The sequence below is a fragment of the Nicotiana attenuata genome, chromosome 3, assembly GCF_001879085.1.
Source record: "Nicotiana attenuata strain UT chromosome 3, NIATTr2, whole genome shotgun sequence".
In the NCBI taxonomy this organism is placed as follows: Eukaryota; Viridiplantae; Streptophyta; class Magnoliopsida; order Solanales; family Solanaceae; genus Nicotiana; species Nicotiana attenuata.
In genome coordinates this window covers 49226698-49229428 of record NC_031991.1, presented here as the reverse complement: position 1 = coordinate 49229428, position 2731 = coordinate 49226698, and the positions used below count along the sequence as shown (strand labels likewise).

At 49.2% G+C, this 2731-nt stretch overlaps 1 protein-coding gene across 1 annotated transcript; it reads right to left on the bottom strand.

Annotated features, from left to right (window-relative positions):
* On the bottom strand, nt 1137–1703 carry LOC109224348 (putative protein TPRXL). The gene has a single exon (XM_019388932.1). It carries the CDS (start codon nt 1701–1703, stop codon nt 1137–1139), a length of 567 nt encoding a protein of 188 aa, XP_019244477.1.

Sequence of the window (2731 nt, the reverse complement as noted above, 5' to 3'; positions counted from 1 at the left end):
ACCTTTTGTAACCACTAAGCGTACCTTCTTAATCTCCTTTTCTTCATCTCTTCTTTAGAATGGAAAAAATTCTAAAACCGTTCCACAGAAAGAAAAAGCCTCTTCATCACGGGCTGCCGGCGATGGGACTGCGGCGAAGCCACCCTCTGAAGAGTTCATTCCAGGAGGATGCCCGATCGGTGCTGACTTTAAGATCGAAATACTTAATCGGTACCAAGTCGATGTGAGCCGGTCTCGAGATATATATGTACAATCACCGACGATCTCCTCCCCAAGGTCAGAGAAGATTGTAACTGGATAGATAAACATGTGGTGGTGCCCTCGCCTAAGGAATCAATCACTACCCACGTGAAGGGTTATTTAAGTGTTTACACTTACCTCTTCAAGTTGGGCCCCTTAGACCCGATCATTACTGCCTTCTGCAAAAGGTACGAAGTGACCCTTGGTCAGATTCACCCCTCTTTCTGAAGGATAGTGATCCTCCTTTATTTTTTCGTCAGTAAAATCGAGGGATGTGACTTCACCCTCGATCATCTTATGCGCCGTACAGTCCCCGACTATATCAAGGGGGGCTAATCAAACTTGTTTGTCGGGACACCAGGGCCCCATTCCTGAGTATAGATGAGGACCGGGACCGAGGCTGGATTGGCCGATTTGTTTGAGTGAGGAGCTCGGACTTGATCCCTGCCGAGGATATGCCATTTCCCGAGAAATGGAACATGAAGCATAAGTATAGCTTCTCCTTAAAGACTTTATTTATTTTTTCTTCCCTTTCTCTCCTTCTTATCGGTGTTTTTTGTGATGCAGCTGTGTCTCGGATGCCGGATGCGATCCCTCAGCTCAAAGAGTGGGTCGAGAGCCTGGTGTCACAAAGACCATATTCCGAGCGCGCATGACGCGAATTGTCAAAGGGTCAGTGGGAGGTCTGTAATCATGGTAGGTTTTCTCTTCTGATGTAATAATGTTTAGTTTCCTGATTGTGCTGTCGAATTCTTATCGGTTCTGTTTTCTTTTGTAGGTCTCCCAAAGATGTTACTATGAGGCCTCGATTCGGTGAATAGGATGTGCCTTTTGAGTCCCCTGCTCGGAGGCAGGGTGATGAAAAGAATAGAAAAAGGACCCCGAGTTCCCCGAACTCAGAAAAAACTGAAGAAGAGGTCGCGCAAGCCCAAGGAAAGCACCAGCGCTCTATCCTCGGACTCGATCTGCTGGCTAAGGGACGAATTTGAAGAAGGAGAAGAAGAAGAAGAAGAAGAAGAAGAGCAATTAAAGCTAGTGGCCTGCGTGTGGGCATGTGTCGTGATACAAGGGCCCTCCGAACCGGCAGATGCCGAAATCGAACTGTCCTGACATGAGGAGGTCGATGAGGGACTCTTAGCCGAAGCTCCCAAACTAGAAGGGGGTGAGGTCACTCCGCCCCAAGGTAGGGGGGTCGAGAGGGAGACCGAGGCTGATACTCCTCGAGTAGAGGAAAGTACCCCAAAAGACGTGCTTGGGGCGATCGACCTTAACGGGGGGTCTCCCCAGTTCTCAGATGACATGATCCGTGAGGCCGACATGCTAGAAAACCGTTCTTGCGAGGGGCCACAGGGGGCTGCAGATATCCACAACTTCTTAGACGGGTCAGAGTCTGCTGCCTTAGAGGACGTCACGGGGCTCGGAGATTTGCCGGTACCAAAGAAGGTACCATCGCTGGGAGCCATGGGTATTCCTCGAGCCTGATGTTAGTTGATTGGTTCCCGGCTCCGAGTGTCGACCCTGACCAAAAGCGGTCGATAGTTTTCTATATCCCAGAGGATGCCCAGGTTTTATCTACCCCCATGAGGGTCTCTAGCTATCTTCGAAGTTTGGTGACCGAAGAGGATTAGGCTGTGATGGACAAGGTGGAAATCCCCTGCCTTTTCAATGAAGCTCAACAAACATTGAATCCGGTAACTTTGAGTGTCTTTCTCATTATGTATTTTAAACTTAAAGTCGAAAACAATCATAACACCTTCCTTTATGTTTGTAGGCCTCGGTACTGCACCATGAAACTTTCCTTCGATACCGGGAGGAGTCAAACCAACACGAGGCTGAGGTTTGAGTGCTTACTGAGAAGAGGGACACCTACAAGCTTCTCAATGAGAAGCTTCAGGCCAAATTAGAAGTTGCTCGGAGGGAACACACCGAGATGACCGAGTAGGTAATTTGAATACTTCACGAAAGTGAAGATGAGTTGGACATAGCGGATAACGATCCGATCCTGCAGGTCTGACAGAGGATTGAATAGATCAGACAGCTCTAGGCACAAGTAGATACGATACAAGCCGAGGCTGAGAAGTTCAGGAAAAATATGGACCTCTTAGCCTCGAAAAAGGAAGCCGTCCAAGCACAACTGGAGTCGGTCGAGGCCCAACTTTGGGTTGCAAAGGAGAAATCCACGGTGCAGGCCAAGGAGATCGAGGAGCTCCAGTCTCAGTTGGACTCGGCTACTTCTGGTAAAGAGAATCTGGCCAAGGAACTCGAGGCGTCCACATCAGAGATGGTTAAGGCCATGACCGAGGCTGACGTCATAGTGGCCCAATTCAAGGTTGTCGCCGAGGCGATCCAAGCGCAGGCTAAAAGTATGGTGGAGCATACAAAGTGGCAAGCTCAAAGGGAAGCCCTCGAAGGAGTTCATGCTCAGAACTTCGACGTACTAGCTGAACTCGAGAGTGCCAAATCAGAAGAAGACAAGGCACGGAAGCTGGCC